This window comes from Echeneis naucrates, chromosome 20 (genome assembly GCF_900963305.1).
Source record: "Echeneis naucrates chromosome 20, fEcheNa1.1, whole genome shotgun sequence".
Taxonomy (NCBI): Eukaryota; Metazoa; Chordata; class Actinopteri; order Carangiformes; family Echeneidae; genus Echeneis; species Echeneis naucrates.
Genome location: NC_042530.1, coordinates 17,625,626 through 17,643,588, shown reverse-complemented (window position 1 = coordinate 17,643,588; position 17,963 = coordinate 17,625,626). Strand labels below are relative to the sequence as shown.

The 17,963-nt window shown below is 38.6% G+C and overlaps 1 protein-coding gene across 7 annotated transcripts in view; it reads left to right on the top strand.

Annotated features, from left to right (window-relative positions):
* Nucleotides 1-17,963, top strand: part of col11a1a (collagen, type XI, alpha 1a) — a 70,383-nt gene that overhangs the window by 30,268 nt on the left and 22,152 nt on the right. For all 7 annotated transcript variants that reach the window (XM_029528682.1, XM_029528684.1, XM_029528686.1 and 4 more), the window contains 16 exons: nucleotides 1,548-1,592; nucleotides 2,215-2,268; nucleotides 2,384-2,428; nucleotides 3,855-3,908; nucleotides 4,037-4,144; nucleotides 4,284-4,337; nucleotides 7,627-7,680; nucleotides 8,541-8,585; nucleotides 8,739-8,792; nucleotides 8,966-9,010; nucleotides 10,989-11,042; nucleotides 11,545-11,598; nucleotides 13,783-13,836; nucleotides 14,157-14,264; nucleotides 16,311-16,400; nucleotides 17,379-17,432. In XM_029528682.1, coding sequence (XP_029384542.1) covers nucleotides 1,548-1,592; nucleotides 2,215-2,268; nucleotides 2,384-2,428; nucleotides 3,855-3,908; nucleotides 4,037-4,144; nucleotides 4,284-4,337; nucleotides 7,627-7,680; nucleotides 8,541-8,585; nucleotides 8,739-8,792; nucleotides 8,966-9,010; nucleotides 10,989-11,042; nucleotides 11,545-11,598; nucleotides 13,783-13,836; nucleotides 14,157-14,264; nucleotides 16,311-16,400; nucleotides 17,379-17,432 — 972 coding nt within the window. The remainder of the gene's footprint in view (nucleotides 1-1,547; nucleotides 1,593-2,214; nucleotides 2,269-2,383; nucleotides 2,429-3,854; nucleotides 3,909-4,036; nucleotides 4,145-4,283; nucleotides 4,338-7,626; nucleotides 7,681-8,540; nucleotides 8,586-8,738; nucleotides 8,793-8,965; nucleotides 9,011-10,988; nucleotides 11,043-11,544; nucleotides 11,599-13,782; nucleotides 13,837-14,156; nucleotides 14,265-16,310; nucleotides 16,401-17,378; nucleotides 17,433-17,963) is intronic.

The following is a 17,963-nucleotide window of genomic DNA, read 5'->3' as shown; positions in this document are numbered from 1 at the left end:
AGGATGGCCATATGGGAAAAATTAAATATTGTTTCCAAGAGAAGTCACAGGCCTTTAAATTCAATAATGAAGACCACAGGTAGCTAGTGCAAAGAAGTCAAGGAGAGTGATATCAGGATATTTTATGTTGCTACTGAGATCACCGGTAGTGGGATTTAGCATGAGCTAGAGCTGATAGGTGGGTCACTGATGAAGAACAATGATTGAACAATAAATGGTCCAAATAGCTGCAGACAAAACACATCAATGAAGGTTTTTGCTTAGAAACGAACAAACATGCTGACCTTTCTGTGTTATGAATATAAGCAGAGGTTTGGTCCAGAATCAAGAAATACCTCTGGATTGGTGACCTCCTGTGTCCAAGAGAACCAGATGGATGCACAAATGTATTTGAATAAGATATATCAATTTCATCAGTTCCATTCTTGAGAATGGTGAATGCCATATAATAATGACAAGTTAACTAGGTGCATGAGATGGATCATTACTTTAGAAGTAAATACAACAAAAAACACTGATAAGTCTGGATGGACTATCTGTATTGATATACTGTGCATGTGAGTAAAGCAAGGCGGAGAGAGCATAATGTTAACATCCCTCAATAGTTTTCATTACATAATCAATTTCATATACAGTCTTGCTATATATTCTGTTTTGACTGCTTTGACTACCTTGACTACCTTGATTATTTTACCAGACATTTTACACTACAATTCGAAAAACTGAAGAAAACCGTTGTGGTGTAAAATAATGTGATAATGTGTTTGGATTGGTTTGCACTTTTGGTGGATGACACAAACTGAGCCCCCTTGTTGAAATACAGCATAGTCACCGATTTTATCATCCCAAACCTGTAGTTGTTTGGGTCATTTCTGCTCCTCAGGCCTCACTGTGAGGGGTGTGTAGGTTCAAGAGGAATGCCCTTAGTCCCCCGCAGGCTTCAACACAGTTGATTTACAGCCTTCTGCTTTAACCTCACACTTCAAATTGGAAGTGCCATGTGTTTTCAGCTAAAGATTTCTGCATGCGTCATCCGTGGATATGCATCAAACTGTTTAGGGGGCCTGTCCATCTGCCCAATCACTCATTATTGTACGCAACTCCAGTGGCTATTCATCTGCTTCTGACAGCTGAAAAGGAATGTAAAACATTTTGTGTGTTTTGCTTTCCTCAAATAAACATCATCCCTTAATTTTAGTTTTTTTCCTATGTTGCCATAATGGTCACACAAATGTGCAAAGACTTCAGCTGTTTGTTTAAAGTTGCACGCAGCTTTGTCTCTGTGACACCCTCACAGACCTGGCTTTGCAGTGGAAAAGTACACTGGCCTGTCTGTCACACACAGCACTGGGGAAAAACCTGTATTGATGGGTTTGGAAACAGTGTTGTTGACCTGGATGACAAATCTAGTCATTTCTATTCGTCACACTGCTTTAACATCATGAATTACTGCATGAAAAGAATGGTATTATTCAGATATATTGTAAAATATCTTGGTTTTACACAGTGGTCATTATGTTTAGTTTTCACTATTATCCACTTTACAGGGTCATCCTGGTAAAGAGGGGCCACCTGGAGAGAAAGGAGGACAAGTAGGTCTATTTAATGTGCGCTGGAATAAAAATTTTTAAGTGAAGTTGAAGCATCTACACTTAAATAGGTTTTTACCCTGGTCAAGGTGGTGTTTTAAAATTGTTTGCATAGAATGAAACTCATTTTAAATGTGCTCCAAAGATACATCCTAGGCATGTGAAGGACAACAGCATACTTCATTCATAATAATCTTTTTAAAGGTCATTTCCACGGCCCTTATTCAAAGACATCATTATGTGAATGTTGTAACTAACTTAGTGGTGAATCTAATTAAAAAGTACCACAGGACAATTCACCGCACTGTAATTACTTGTTAAAGGAAAAAAAAAATATTACTCTAATTTCATTTTAACAGGTTTCTATTTATTTCCTCATTTCAATGAAGATGATGGGTGAATAATATCATTTCATTATCTTAATTCTTAAGTTAATAAGCAATGTTAACATTAGTCAGTTCCTGGGGCACATGTAATGGAACATCATATTTACAGTAGTCAATTAATGTAACATATAATTTCAATTTAAGAAAAACCAAACCAAGTAAACACCTACAGATATATGTATCAAAATACCATATAAAGCACTTACCCTTATATCATTGTACTGCTTTCTTCTCTCCAGGGCCCAACAGGTCCACAGGGTCCCATTGGTTATCCTGGCCCTCGTGGTGTAAAGGTATAATTTCTGTTGATTGACCAGCATCCTTTAGTGTTTCCACCACTTAAGGAAGTTGTTAATTTTTTGTTGTTGGAAATGACCACACTGTGTTTGTCTTCTTCCTGTTCAACAGGGTGCTGATGGTGTCCGTGGTCTCAAGGGCTCAAAGGGCGAGAAGGTAACGTTTCTTTTCCCAAATGAACTGTGACCCACAGACCCATTCATGCTACTATCTTTCAAAAATTAAAGATGTTTGATGACCTCTGGAGCTTTGTGCTCTTTCTGTTACTTGTCACACTATCAGTGTAAACCTTCTAAGGTCTTTGTCTGGTCTTGGATGTTCTGTTGGGTACAATCAGGCTACGATCAGTGGATTCATTTCTGTTGATGTTTAAAGATACTGTCCAAATTGCCTCACAGTATGCAAGTGAAAAAAAAAAAAAAGGGAAGCCAGGAAATCCATATTTATGTCACACTCATCCTGTCCTAAGCATGTAATTCTACTTGCACTCTTCTGATTCTTTTGGGCTTGCAAAGATTGGTTGCTGCAGCCTGAATGCACCATGCAGAGGTTAGTCAATAGCATTCTTCAACAGAGGCAGATACCTTTTTTTGGAGTGACTCTCAATGAGTTCTTGAATGCAAAACTGGCACGCTCAAGGCTACTGGTTTCAAAGAGCACCACATTTAATCTCAAACACCTCTGAAGTTTGTGTTTCACCATGTAGAATTTAAACTAAGCTTCCTTTTAATATGCATGAAATTTAAGATCAATACAGTTATGCTGTTGTATTAAATCCAATTTCTGACTGAAGGGTGTTGTTCTCACCACACTGACAGGTATTCATATCAGTTTTTATTGAATTATTTATAGAGCTAGATTTAAAAAGCCAAAAGCTTGAGGAGAAAGGGTTTGTTATGAATAAAGGATGTGCTTTACGTGTGTGAGTGTATGTTTGTGTGTGTGTGTTAGTGGGTGTGTGTTTTTGTGTGCGTGGGGCCACAGCAATGTCAGCTGCTGGCACAAGACATGCTCAGTGCTGCATTATGCATCAGACAGGGTTGAAATGGACAGGTGTGTCCAGTGTCAATGAAGAGAGACAGAGTTTTGGCTGAACTGAGCAGTGGTGGTCAATTTCCATTCGGTTCTGTTCATCAAAATATTATATTAATTAGTTTCATTGGATTAAATCTTGCTAGAGTGTAGATATACTGAATCCTGTCCTGTGTTTTCTTTTGAAAAAATACTTCATGCATGTTATATCTGTCTATTATATTAATACATTAAATTCCAAATTTTATTTAGCTGGAGCGTAATGTACAACATGCTAATACGGCATAGTTTCAATCAGAAATCAGAATTAATTGAATGTGCTGTTCTGCCATGTCTCCAGCAGAGGGCAGCATCAATCTTGTCACCCACAGAGGCAACAGAAGCAGGATTCAGTCATGATCAGATAAATAACAAATACAAATTGCAGGCAGGATTCGTTGGTTTGTAGTCCCAAGTGAAATTAAGTAAACTTTTAATTTAATTACGTGAAATTAAATAATTAAATAAAATATAATGTCATTTTTCCATCTCTTGTTTTGTGTATTTTTAGGGTGAGGATGGGTTCCCAGGTTTCAAGGGAGACATGGGAATCAAAGGAGACCGAGTGAGTATCTGAAATAACATCACAAACAAACAAAAAAAAATGCCCCCCCCCCCTTGTCTACTCCAGTCTTCATATAGAACCAGTGATTTTTTTGTTTTGTACTTACACAATGGGTGCTTTTGTTTCAGGGAGAGATTGGCATGCTTGGGCCCCGGGGAGAAGATGGTCCTGAGGGTCCTAAAGGCCGATCTGGACCCAATGGAGAACCAGGTCCCCTTGGTCCTGCTGGAGAAAAGGTAATCTAACTAAGCTTATATATATATATATATATACACACATATGATTGTATCGGCCATCACAGTGGCAGTTTTCAGCCTTTGTTTTTGTGCGATAACATTATGGTGCTGTGCTGACACGTGCTTGTGCATTCCTCAGGGTAAACTTGGTGTCCCAGGATTGCCAGGTTATCCAGGCAGACAAGGACCAAAGGTAAGTTGTGTCAAACTCACCACTGTGCGACTCAATTTAGCTTCACTACTTTCATGTTTCATATATGTGCCTGATAAAGAAATTTTTTTAAGTTGGTTAAGTATTATCACTTTTACACATTTACAAAGGGTTGATAAGTAATAACATGACGTGACATAATTGCACTCTAACAAAAACATTAAACACCCAATTATACATTTGAAGTACAAGTTTGCGTTACCAGGTTGTAAAAAACCCTTTTGTCTGATGTTCAACCTTCTTCACTGTTTTAGCTCTTTATTTATTCATTATTCTTCAGTGGACTGTCAGAATATTTACTGGAAGGTGCTGTTGAGAAAGATACATAACATACACTAGCCGCTTATTGACATTTTTTTTTAACCACAGAGCGAATGATGAATTAAATAAGTCAGAACCCCAGGAGCAATGCCAGGCTTTATTGCTCGATTATTTCTGGCCCAAACCCTCAATCTTATTAAGTCCTTATTTAGGAAATTTTGAATCAGCTGTAAGTAAATCTCGGGGCCATTGGTTAATAACTCTTAACAGTTTACTAAGGGTTTCTTATTAGGAAATGGTGCAAAATCGTATTATTATTATTACTATATATGTAATGTCAGTCTTTGTTATTTCATTCGTCAATATTTATATTATTTACAGATAAGATAAGTCATGCATTAAGCTCTGGTGTTTCTTAAAATTAAGATATGTCCCATAAATGTTGTTTTCTGTCTTCCTGAATCCCTCCCCAAACTCTCTGGGAGCTTTAGTCGTGACTGGGCAGAAGGAACCTCTGTACTGTTCTGACTGTGAAGCAATGCAACAGGTTTTCTTCTCAATCTGGCCTGTTTCCATTCTGTAAAATATGGTTTAGACTAGGATTTCCAAAAAAAAGGACGCTTGGCCTGGCCTCGAGATACTAAAATGATACATGAAGTTTACCCAAAGATGCCTTAGAATTTTAATAGATTTAAAGTATGCCTCCTCTGTATGGATAGAAAATTCAGTTACATTACAAAAAATATCTCTCTATAACCAAGACAAACTCAGACAGGCTTGTCAGAGGTTAGTGAACATGCTTTATTATAACTGAAATAATCTCTCTTCCACAAGTCTGTAAATCTCGAATGAAATAATGATCGATATAATGTGTCTTCTGTATGAGAAAAATTAACCTGTAGCAAGAAAATAGCTCTCTTTTCAAGTCTTACTGGACAAATAAATATATAAGTAAATAAAGTAATGTTCTAAATAATGAGTATTCTGTATTAGAAAATCCAGCTTTAACAAAGTACCTCTTACTATCTTTTCAATGTAATAAAGCTACACTTGCACTTGGGCATTTTGAGAGTGGGAAAAATACTGTGCCGACGTCTGCTGTCTGACTTCCCGCGCTATCTGTGTGAGAAACAGAACCACCCACAAAGCAGCCTCTTGGGGACGACGTCACACGCAGAGTACTGTAGGGGTCTATGTTGAGTGCCAGTCAATTTAAGTACATGCTTAATTGTCAAATGAAAAAAAAAAAAAAGACGCTTTCATGAATTTATAAACCCCCCCCACCGGACGCCCTGGACAGGATGTGAAAAGTTGACATTTCCAGGGAAAAGACGTTAGTTTAGACATTACCACTGGTCAACATCTTTAGATGTTTTAGTCTGATTTTGTCTTTATGGTCTGAATCAGAATTTAGCAGAAAAGAGAACTATAAAAAATCATTCACTTTGACAGACTCTTCTGTTCTTGGTTCCAGGCACATATAAGATTATTTAAAACCTCATTCACCTCACAGTTGCTTACTTTTTAAATCAAAACACGGTCCACAATCAACGTCTATGGAACTGCTGTGTACTGTGTAAAAAAACAGTGCTAAGTGCTTAACACTGTCGCTTCACATCAAGATGTTTCTGATTCAAACCCGAGATTAATTGGCAGTAGATGTGATTGGCTAGATCGCTACAACTGTTTCCCTGCAGAAGATTGGTGACTTGTTCAGGGTGTACTCTGCCCTAGCTCAATCTCAGCTAGGGTTGGCTGCACCGACCCTGCATTGATATGTGGCATAGTTCGTGGATAGATGCCTATCGTCTGGGGAGATGAACATGAGTCAGTGCTGTAATGTGAAGCAGGCCTCAGACGTGGAATCCTAGCCTTAGCGAAGTGATATATTTTGGCACAAAGAAATGCCCAGCTTTTTATGCTGTTTGCATCAAACCTATGGCTGCAGTTTAGGCCAATAACATTTCCCCAACTCAGCATTTCACTGAGCAGCAAAAGCAGAATATTTGATAATGATCATGTTCCAACTTTGAGTAATGTGTCTGTTTGAAAAAGCCCAATGGTGTCCAAAAATGCATTCAATCTAGAAGCATGTTAAATTAAATGAAGGAATGTTACATTTCTCATTGTGGGCTAAGGAGCAAGAAATAAATTCAGCATAAGGAAAATGGATAGTTATTAGAATATGTAAAATGACAATAGAAAACCCACAACCGAACCAGAAGATACTAAAGAAATCACATGCCCTGAAAGACAACTTGAACCCAAATGACCACTGTAAAGATGACTACACCAAAGCTCCATGCAGTAAGGAGTAATACACATGCTCATCTCCTTGGCTGGAAAATGTGGCTGATCCAGCCCGTCTGCCCCACCTCTCTACTTCAGCTCCTGGCTCCCCAAATAGGCACATCTGCTGGAGGAAAATGGGGAGGGCAGAGGACAGACTTATTGAACACAACAAAATAGTAGTGTTGTGGAAAAGGTAAATCAAAAATAGTCATGATTTGTCATGATTTCATTTGTACTGACTCTCCCCAATGCTACACATGGTGAGGTGGTGTGCTGTGGGTAAGCTGCTTTATACTTTGATTAAATAAAGAAATCATGTTTCCTGTTATGTGTTTAAGAGCATTCTTAGGATAGTGTGAAATCTATTAATTTAATATGTTGGCTGTGGAAGGCAGGAAATGTTGGCTTCTTAATTACATAAACTCTTGAATTTTGACTTGCACACTGCATTAATCTGTGTTGTTTGGTGAAACTAAAGACATTTTAGGACATAAACAGTAAACCAGGAAGTAAATTGTGAGGCTTGTGGAAGTTACTGGTTACACTTGTGGCATTTCACATGGGAGACACAGTGTTAGCTGTGAGAAACTAACTGAAAACGGCCTCCAACAATAAGGCAGGCAAATGTAGGAGGAACACTCATTATCATGTATGCTTTGACCCACTCATCTCTCTTGTTTCTCTCATTTCCTTTCATATCACCCTCTCCTGTTGTCAGGGCTCAAGCGGTTTCCCTGGCTTCCCTGGAGCCAATGGCGAGAAAGGAGCTAGGGTAAGAAAACATATTTAGACATTTATAGATGTCCACACACTTTGCCTATTTGTGTGGGAAAATAACCATACCATGATATTCCAGCTCAAAAGAAAATTGATTCATACTATATCTGTATGGTGAGTTGGCACAAAAATGACAGCAGCAAAATCAATTGGGGGAGAACAATGTGGGAACATTCGTGCTTTCCATTGAGCTTCTCCAGCCATTTCTAGTTTTGAAAAAATAAATGGCACTGGAGGTTTGAAAAGTGTTGAAGAATAGCTCAATGTACAGAATGGAATTTCACACATGCTTATGAAATAGCTACAGTATTTTAAAATTCACAATAATAAAACAGTAGATTCATGCTGCTAATGAGAGGAATGCATCAAATCATCTTAAATTTACAAAGTAGCAGAGAGAAATGTGGAATTTCCTTTGATTGGATGAAGGAATAGATAGATGACAGATAAAATACATAGATCAATACTGATTTTTTCTCCTTTGGGAAAAATGCTAATTGTCCCACAGCTTGAACATATAGACCTTCGATAAAGTAACAAAAAATATTAGTCATTTAATTGACACTTTAATTGACACTTTGAGGAGCATTATCTTACTGATGCCAAGGCTGCCTTCCAAAATGAATCAGTCAATACTTTTTTCACAGTATCAGATGCCGACAGTTGTTGACTCAAAGCCAGACATTTTGTGTATATACAGAACTACAGAAATACATAACCCCAAAAATGACTGTTTACTCTTTTTGAACAATTTTACTGATTAAAACTTGATTCCACTAAATGAATATTTTTATACAACCAACAAATGTAATGTTTGTATAAATGCCCAACATGTTTTTCACCTTTATTTTTTAGGGTGTTGCAGGTAAACCTGGTCCAAGAGGGCAAAGAGGTCCAACGGTATGTTTTCTTTTCTACGATTATTTATCTAATTAAATACTATGAAATCATCTTCCATATTACAGCTGCCTGGATATACCTTGAGACAACTTCACACTCAGTAAGACTTTAAGGTCTTGTTTTTGATTACAAACGTTTTGTTTCTCTCTGAAGGGTCCCCGTGGTGCTCGAGGAGCCAGAGGTCCAACAGGAAAACCGGGTCCCAAGGTACTATTGCTGGCCTCAGCAAAACATCACTTTTCCTCAGGCAGTGATTCAAAATAAAATGCCACGATAATAAAATAACATCATGAAAGTCATGAAATATTTCTGAAAGTGCTGCATTATACTGAGAAAACACAACTCACTATGAGCTTTTGATATGTTGTTGTGTTTTTCAGGGTACAGCAGGCAACGATGGCCCCCCAGGCCCACCTGGTGAGAGAGTAAGTCTATGGCTAATATATGATCTTCAAGTAGTTTAACTGGTGAAAATCGCCAGAGTTTTCAGCATCAAGAAAATTTAAAAAGACTGGCTGCTAAAGAGCATGGAAATATTTTACTTACTGTGACAATTTAACTTGGAAGATAAGAGCCGGGGTAAGGATTAACAAGAAGTAACAAAATCAGAGTCATTCAGAAATCTGACTCAGTGCTGGAAAAGCTGTTTAAAGAATGTATGTTCATATCTTCCAAATTATTAACACTGTTTCTTTGCTATGAAGGAAAACTGCTGTGATTTGTCTTCTACTCACTCTATTTTGAATAATTCAATGTACGTGTTTTCACGCAAATCAAACTGGCAGCAGTCTTTCTGTTGTATCTCATCCACTGTCTTTGCTTTTGCTTCTCAGACTTGTAATTTCTCCTTTGAAGAGCTTTAAAAAATAGAAAATTGTCCAGATCCATTTGATAGCACACTGGTAATCCAAGCTGACTAAATCAGGGGCAAAATTAATGGACTGAGTGTTGCTTTACAATGAAAGACTTCTAGCAGCTCCACCTCATTTAATGCTTTTCAGTAGAGTTGGTTGGTTTACGATGGTGTTTTAGTCCAAGTTCATTTTGCTGTGTAACAAAAAGTCCAAAGAGGACACCAAACAATATCAGCCTGGCAGTTGCAGTGTGCTGAGTCAGCACTAAGGTATGCCTAATACCACACATGTAGAAATGGATTTTATTACAAATCTTACAGAGCTTGATGGGGAGTCTATCAGAAAACACATCCTCTCCTCTGTCACATAAAGTCACATTATAACAAGCATTGTAAAGGCACCACTACCTGTCCAGATGAGTTAAGGTGCAGAAATGTCCTCATTATTCCCCCATTAAAAAGGTTCAGTCACTGTTTCCAATGTCAAAGACCAGAGTGACCAATAAATGTATTCAATGAGCTACTATTTTTACAACTCCTCTGAGATGCAGTAGTCAGGTGATAGCATAGTTCCTTCCAAATGTAGATTTTATTTAAAAAATGTAATAAGAACCAGGGGTTCTGATGAAATACACTGCTGTAGTATATGTGCAGTGAATGTGTATACATGTGTCTGCTACCAGTCTGCCAGTTTTCCCTTCATTGGCACATTTCACTCTAACTAACTTCAACACAACTCTGTCACTCAAATCTATGATGCGCAAATTACATGCTGACCACATTTCTTCGCCTCTTCCAGACTGTTTGTGTCTAATTTTTGTTGACAATTTGCTGATGTATGTCCTACTTTTCTATTGTTATTTGTTTTTCTTATTTGGGTTCTGTCCACTCATTGTTGCATATAAACTATAAGTGCATTCACAATAAATTGTACAGGAAGAAAACGATATACTGGATGTAACCTAATTATTCTGGGTCATTTAAATATGGAGTGACAGTGAAATACGTGAAGCAATTCCTTGCTGGCTAGCTTTCACTGATGATTATAACCATTGAATTTGACAGGCTCCTATCTTATTTTATCAGGTCTTCCAGTGACTTTGATTATTTTTAAATGTATAAGGCTTGAAATATTCAGTTTAAAAAGATCTTACCTTGCACATTGCTGGACTCTGGCATTATATAAGAGTTAATGATTCAGCCTTGTGGGAGTTTTCAATGTGGGAGTAAAGTGGCTGGAGAAAAAAGAAAGTTTTGCTAGTGTGCTCACTTTAAGGATTTCATGTTACTAAGGGCTAATCAGACCACATGCTCTTTGAGCAAAACAGCAATGACACACTTCACCACAATAATTTTCTTTATTTTCTTCCATAAGATTGAATTGGGTGTCTTGAGTCGCTGTGCTCGGCATGCTCAGCACGTTGATGTGATGTATAGCTTCTATACTTACTCACTTCTAAATTTTGTTTCGATTTTTCCCGCTTACTCCAGTAATCAGACTCACCTGTACACTTGTTGAACCACTTTAACTGTCTGTGTGCTGTCTGCAGGGACCTCAAGGACCTCAGGGGCCTGTAGGTTTCCCTGGACCAAAGGGACCTCCTGTAAGTATTTCCCTGCTTCCACAATATGCACATGTAAGCTTGATGTAAAACCAGGTACAGTTACATTATTTGTGGGCAGCAGCTTCTTCACATTCTCAGCAGGAGTACACCAAACCAAACTAGTGTAGTCTTCAAACATTATAAGCCAAAATTGATTAAATTTTTACGAGTTCATTGAGTGCAGTACTCTATAGCAATGTCCCTGATTCAGCGCTGGGATCATTAGTCGAACTGTTATTGAAGCAGAACCCATTCTTTCATTCTCCAGTCGAGGCAGCTAATTTCCAGCTATTGATTCAAGTTAAATTCATAGTTGGCTCTCAGTACTGAGCTAGTGGGAGCAACAAACTGTGAGCCTTTCATTTTTCTAGAGTTATCTTCTGGTCTAACTACAATCGTCTTTGTACTGTGTAATGTGCCTTTAATTGATTTACACAACACTGTGACAATCAGGGATTGATTAGTCCAACTTCTCCGTGCCATCATTATTTCTACCCAACAGGGGCCACCTGGAAAAGATGGGCTGCCTGGACACCCTGGCCAGCGTGGAGAAACGGTGAGTCCTGAGGAATTGTGACTTTGGCTCACATCCAACACAAAGACAAAACACACAAAGAGTCTCTGCTACTTTCGGATAGTCATTATTTTACTTCCCTGAACCCTTTTTTATAATGTTGGGGTTTTTGTGGTTTTTCAGCAGCTTTGTCAGTCTGATCACTTACGATTAAGAGTTTAATTACTTTGTGAAACACTGCGCCATGATTGAAGGAATACTACAAACAAGAGCGTCTGGCTTTTCAAGTGAATATAGGATGTTTGATTGGTTTACTGGATGTTACATGCAAAACAGTCCAATGATTCATTCAAAGGCAAGGTACAACCATTTTGCACCATGATCCAGGTATAACAACTGTTTATACTATCGCAAAGAAAAATAAAGGGATATGAACGTCATAAATCCACCGCCATCCATGGCTTTTGAACGTCTAGAAAAAAACCTCAGTTTCTTCAGTTAATCTTGCAAGAATATTTTTTTATGTGTTATTGGTGGATAGCCATTTCTGTAAAGGCAGCAAGCTTCATGGCTCTCATTCTTCAAATTCCCTCTAGATTATAGGATGCATCTGATTCTCCCAGCCACTGAGCAGCACTGCAGTTCATCCCTCCACGTCTTTCCCCCATCCCTTCCTCTTGCCTTTCTGATGGAGCTAACAGTGTTGTTATTTTACAAATCCAATGTAGAGACACTGACCTGGTGCAGCTGCAACAAGGCTTTATTACTGAGCAAAATGAAATGAAGAGTGACTCCTACTAAAACTTGTTGCAACAGCATATAATAATGGTTATGTCTGAATATTATTTTATCAATGTTAAAAGCTTTATGAGAAATGGCTACACTAAATCAGCCCAGGTGATGCCCCATTTCATGAGACAGAAAAAAATGAAGAATTTGAATTGACCACATGTTGTTCCAATCCACCATGCTTAAATTTGATTCCTCTGTACTTTGCATGCTTCAGTGCTCCTCAGTTTGCCAAGGCTCAGAGGGCAATACATTTTACTAAAGGCTCAGCAGATCATCGCCTCCATCATTAAAGCTTCCCTCCTTCTTTCCTGTGGCAAATGTAACCTCCCACACACCATGGAGCGTTTACTAAGGTGTTTATGGATCTAAATTTATGCTCTGATGAACAGGCTTGGGCGCAGCATGGTGTAGTGGTTAGCACTGCCGCCCCACAATAGGGAGGTTCCCAGCTTGGGTCCTTTCTGTGCAGAGTTTGCATGTTCTCCCTGTGTCTGCGTGGGTTTCCTCCGGGTACTCTGGTTTCCTCCCACCTACCAAAGACATGCATGTCTAGGTTAACTGGTGACTCTAAATTGTCCGTAGGTGTGAATGTGAGTGTGAGTGGTTGTTTGTCTCTGTTTGTATTTGTGTGTTGGCCCTATGATGGACTGGAGACCTGTCCAGGGTGTACCCCGCCTCTGGCTCCAGCAACCTGCGAACCGGAAACAGAAAAGCGTAAGAAGATGGATGGATGGATGAACAGGCTTCATGAGTTTCCTGTCTGAGAATTGATCACAGCATTAAAAACACTTATCAGACCCTTGCCAAGGCAACATAATATGCATGTGAGAAAGTGCAGATAAAAATTTGTGTTGTTTCTGATTCAGGGCTGATGCTGTAACTGAATGACCTCAGGGTTTCATCAGCATAAGTCATGCCATATACTGGGGGTATAATAAGTCAGAATCTGTTGTGGAACAGCTTTGAAAACTTTGTTTGTTTGAAGGTTGGCAACTTAGAAATGAAATGAGCCATAAAAGCAGAAGTTTATTGAAAAACTGAATCACTGACAGAGATTTAAAACTCGGTGGGCCATCCTTGGAAAAGTCTCCATGAAAAGTTAGTTGGCAAGTTAGTATTCACCTATTTCAGAAAATATTATATGTTTACATATCTAGAAATACTTGTACCATATAGATTATATCACCTTTTAATCTATGAAATTTTTACTAAGGCTAAAACATTTTTTGGTTCCTCATTCAAAATTTGTGGTTCAAGCATCATTGTGATTCAAGAAGGCTTCAAGAAGGAAGTGGACAGAATCTGAAAAACCGCATTCTCCCTATAATAAAATATACTGAAGGCAGCGAGGAATTACACTCTTGTAACAGAAAGGTTTTGTGTTTCTGTTGTTCATCTAAACCATTTAAATAAGATTGTATCATCTTTTCTCAGGGCTTCCAAGGAAAAACCGGCCCACCAGGCCCAGGAGGTGTTGTTGGGCCCCAGGTAATGTAATGGATCATTAAATCATCATTTCTATTTTTCTGTGAAACAATCTGAGATATATTATTAAGTAAATGAAATATATATTGAAATGAAAACATTGAGGGTGTTGTACTGCCACCCAATAAATGTATATTGTTTGAGAAAACACAATGCAGCAGTAGTAACTTATTTTGTAGTTTTTCTTGATGAAAATAAATAAATAAATAAATAAATAAATACTTTATACATATAAGTTGATTCAAAAATCATCGGGGAGAATCTACTGTGTTGATTATATTCTATTATACTGTAAACAATCCTACAATGTGATAACATCTCAGGGACCTACTGGAGAGACTGGTCCCGTTGGTGAGAGAGGCCACCCTGGACCCCCAGGCCCACCTGGAGAACAGGGTCTTCCCGGGGCTGCTGGCAAGGAGGGAGCTAAGGTTTGCAGAAAACTTATTTCATATATGCTTGGCCACAGTTAATGAAGAGAAAAGAAGATAGATGTGTAAAAACATTCATCTTCCGTAAATGTTTGATCGCAGAGACAGACAGAAATGACCTTTTGCCTCCCTAATCTCCTCCACTGCCGAACAGTCATTTCAAAAGGATGTGCTCTGCTTTACTCACACGCTGTGATAGTTTCTGTTGCACACAAGAGAAGAAACCAGAGAGGTTGATAGAGACACAAGTAGTATAGAGATGAGATGAAGATTGAATTTATGCAGTTGCAATTATCCTACATGATTTGATTTTGCGGATTAAGCCAGCTGCTTTCTCAAGCAGTTCTTCAGGGCATGCAAAGCTCAGCACACTGTTAGACTGCTAAAATAAAACAGGAATAGAACAAGAGCAAAACATTCACCCAGAGTCTCACCATCACTCTTTAAACCACACAAAGCTCCAGCAAGTAACTACTGAAGATAGTAGAGCTGAGATTTGGGAATTGTTTGCCCCCATTCTCTCCTCGGCCCATGCTGTCCACCAATTGTGGACCAAAATTGCAGCCATTTTGTAAAAGTATAGGCTGCTCCGAGCCACCCACCTGACTCACGGACCACTCAGCAAGCCCCGCTCCTTATCCCCTCTCTCAAACTCCAATGTCTCTTGTTTTCATTTTCTTCCCATCTTCCCAAAGCAGACACTTTAACTAACTTCAAACTCTCCACCACTCAGAGCCCAACTTTCCTCCCCACTCTACTCAGTATGCCCTGGACACTTTAAGGAGGTTTTGGCAGCAGAGCCCAAATCCTCTTATTGCTCTCAAGCCCACACTTCTGTACCTAAAGTCAGCTTGCCTTTTCAAAAGAAGCAAGAACAAAGGCAGAAGAACATTTTCCTGCAGTCACAATGTCCTTGTTGCAGGATTGCAATGCAGAAAATGAAAAAGGAAAGGCATAACTGCATTGATTGCCACTATCCCTTGTAGTAGATACAACAGAAAGGAACTATTAGTCTGTTCAGTGTCTGAGGTGAGTGTCAGAGAATACACACGAGCTCTGTACTTTTTTAGCATTTTTGAACAATTGAGCTTAAGCCATGAAGCTGCACTTTTTTCTTTTGTATTATACCAAAAAAAAAAAAAAAAAAAAAAACAACAATTTGAGACTGTTTAATGTTGTGGCTGATTATGTAAAAGTTTAGGGTTATGCATAGGCTTTGGTGGCAGTGCTAATGATTTATCAGATAATTACATACTTGAAAGTAATTGCAGCTAATGGTCAATTAAGATGAATACCAGTAGCCCCCTTATTACTTAAATGGGATTTTTAAATCCAGTAGCATATATGATATTTGTGTATATGTTCAATTTACATGCAGTTCTTTTTAGAGCAACATCCTCTCCATGAAAGCTCTAGAAGTTCATTTTAAGTTAATTTTCTTTTTTTTTTCACTGAGGCCTCATTTTCACAACAGCCAATGACTGTTAGCTAATAAGATACTGAGTATGGAACAATTGCAAATTGAATTATCTGTAGAAGGTGACCAAAGCATAACCCATGGGATCAATTTATTGTGAAAGGGTCAAAGTTTGATCCAAATCATCATCCTTTACGTAGCAATGTAGCTGATTGGAATGTGGTAATTAAGTTGTGGAGGAATGAGACAAGTATTTTTATTTAAAGGCATTGCCTTCAGATTTTGCTCTTTGTCTGAAAAAGCTCAGTTGGCATTTGTTTGGATTAGAGTCTCTTGAGGAGGACAGCAGCGTAGATGACATTCCTCACTTACACCCAGACACACTTCTACATCTGAGTGGACCACACGTTGGCTGTCATTGATGGTTTATTTAAAATCTATGCTTCTTATTAATAAATGTATTCCTTTGTAATTTGTGGACCAACATTTTTTAGCTGGTCTAAAGTATGTACTTGTGCGATGTTTTACAAACTTGCTTAGAAAAAGCTTACAGTTTCTTGTGATTAACATGACGTTGTATGATGCATTACATTAAGAAAACACTAACTCCATGTATTTTATGTATATAGGGTGATCCTGGGCCGCAGGGATCCTCTGGTAAAGACGGCCCCCCTGGTCTTCGAGGCTTCCCTGGAGAGAGAGGTCTACCTGGTGCTACGGTAAGAGCTTTTTTTTCCATATCTGCATCTATTCATCATCGCTTCCCTTTGCACATCTTTGCAAGTAGAAAGTCACAGAACCCTGCAACATAACAAATGAGCCAGCAACTATTTTGGGCTATTCACTTCCTTAGAGACACTTGCCTTGGAATTCACTCTTAGCAACCAGTCGGAAGAAAGAGAAATCCAAAGCAACATCTTACAAATGAACAGGCATGCCTCTGAATCGCTGCACCACCACTGACATTACTGTTAGTGTAACTATAGCAATGCATCATGGACTAGGGCAATAGCGATAGGTAGTTGTTAGTTAGGAGAGCATTTATAAAGTCTCTTTCTAATTTGACTCAAGAACTTGGATTGTTTTTCAAGTCAGCACCAGCATTTTGGTGGCAGCAGAACTTTTTATTTGTCTCTGTATGTATTATTTACTTGAATACTTCAAATATTGGCAATTAAACCATGCTGGGGAGAGAAAGTAAGGGGATAAGGTGGTGTAGTGTTGTGCTGCCTGCATCCTGAAGGTCAGTTAGACTCCACAGACGAGCAGCATCACTGATTGTTTTCCGCCATTGTAATTTACTCCAGCACACAGCCAGAGCCAGCAGAGACTCATTACACAAACTGTCATCTCCTCTTTGTAGCCCACAAGCCAGCTGCATACACACACACAATTTATGTGTTGACAAACACGCAAGAAAACACACACACATTGAGCACATGCAAAATGAAACTCACAAGCCCATGTGTACAGGACACGGTATAGAAAACTGTATAAATCCATGTACACTTCCTACTAATACATCCGTATATGCAGAGAAATTTCTCTTCTCCTTACCTACTGATCAGAATATCTCAAGTCATTGTGGGCTGGATTGGCATCTGATGATGGAGCTTTTCAAATGCAAGGCTGCAGAATCAGTGCATAGGCAGAAATCCTCATGTTTTTGTTTTTGTTTTTTCCCTTCTTTTCCTCAGGGCCCAGCTGGTCTGAAGGGAGGAGAGGGACCCCAAGGTCCACCTGGTCCTGTTGTAAGTATATTGTTACCTGAGATTAAGTGTCTGATTTTAGTTTTATTCTTTAGTGTAAAGTATTGTATTATCTATAATGTATTCTTCATTTTATAACAACTGGCACAAGAGGGCAGTCAACATCATTTTGGATGGATTTTAAAAAAGGCTCAAAGGCTGACATGTACTGACTGCTAGGTCATCTTCTTATTTGCTCTGGTGTTGACATCAGCAACAGGGAGGACCCCGTTTTATGGAAAAACTTAACTTATGAGAGGAAGTTACTTTTATTTATTTCTTTACCAAAGAAAGGTTTGATAGGATATATACTCCTTTTCAGTTGAATCGTGCAATCGTTTCATAAATTTATACTCACATGCACATTTTTCTGTAGTCCAGTGTATATCCACCTGAAGCAGCTAGGCTGAGTGTCTTACTCAAGGACATTATGACTACAGCTCTATTGAGAGGAGACCATACAAGAATCAGATCTGATCAAGTTATGAAGTTATTAAGCCATCAGAGTCATGTTATCTTTGATGTGTTTATTAA